This window comes from Aptenodytes forsteri, unplaced genomic scaffold, assembly GCF_000699145.1.
Source record: "Aptenodytes forsteri isolate BGI_AS27 unplaced genomic scaffold, ASM69914v1 Scaffold582, whole genome shotgun sequence".
NCBI classification, from domain to species: Eukaryota; Metazoa; Chordata; class Aves; order Sphenisciformes; family Spheniscidae; genus Aptenodytes; species Aptenodytes forsteri.
Genome location: NW_008795675.1, coordinates 695,810 through 696,626, shown reverse-complemented (window position 1 = coordinate 696,626; position 817 = coordinate 695,810). Strand labels below are relative to the sequence as shown.

The following is an 817-nucleotide window of genomic DNA, read 5'->3' as shown; positions in this document are numbered from 1 at the left end:
CTCCAGCCAGACCGTAAGGGCTTGTCGCTGTCAGTCAAGCCCCAGCCTTCCCCGCCTCCCTCATTAAGAAGGTAAACAATGAAAAGCAGGAGCAGTAGATGATGAGGGAGATAGCAGGACAAACGAGGAGCGGGAGGAAAAGAGGACGCCGGCTCCAAAAAAAAAAAAACAAAAAAAAACCCACCAAAAAAAAACCCGCCGGGAGAAGCCATCGCCACCGGCCCGGCGGCGCCCTCCTCCTCCTCCTCTTCTTCCTCCTCCCCGGCCGCGCTTCCCGAAGGCGAAGGGGAGAGAGGGTGCAGTCCTTTGGGCTTTCTCCCCGCGCTCTCTATTGCCCTGGGCGATCATGTTAAAACTCACATGGCTGGTGCTTATTCAGATAACCCGAACAATGCTCACCACCGGTTACCATGTGAATCTTCACAAGTCCCGCAAGAATGCGGTGGTTCAAATCCCCCTGACCCCCCTCCAAAGCCAAATTTATTCAAGACAGCAAACTGCTCAGAAGCTTTATGAAAGCAAGTGGTGCTAGAGGGAATTCAGCCTTGTATTTACAAATTAAAAATTAGATGCATCATCATGCAATAAAGGTTGGAAAAGCAGCAGAAAGGCAGGAATGTGTAACCACTTTTATCGCGCCCTCGCCTTCTGCCTGGGCACACGGGCCCACGAGCGAGTTGCGGGTCCACACGCACGCAGGGAAAACCCACGCCGACACGTCTGTGCAGACACGCTCGGGAGAGGCGAACACGTACGGCGGCGCCTCGCAATCGGGGAGGGATTCGGTGCAGCGGCACCAGAGCCCTTCCCGGACCAT

At 55.0% G+C, this 817-nt stretch overlaps 1 protein-coding gene across 1 annotated transcript in view; it reads right to left on the bottom strand.

Annotated features, from left to right (window-relative positions):
* The window catches only part of OTX1 (orthodenticle homeobox 1), a gene marked incomplete at its 3' end in the record, with an annotated part of 9,772 nt that extends 8,955 nt beyond the window's left edge, over positions 1–817 (bottom strand). The window contains exon 1 of the mRNA XM_009282607.1: positions 629–817. Coding sequence (XP_009280882.1) covers positions 629–817 — 189 coding nt within the window. The remainder of the gene's footprint in view (positions 1–628) is intronic.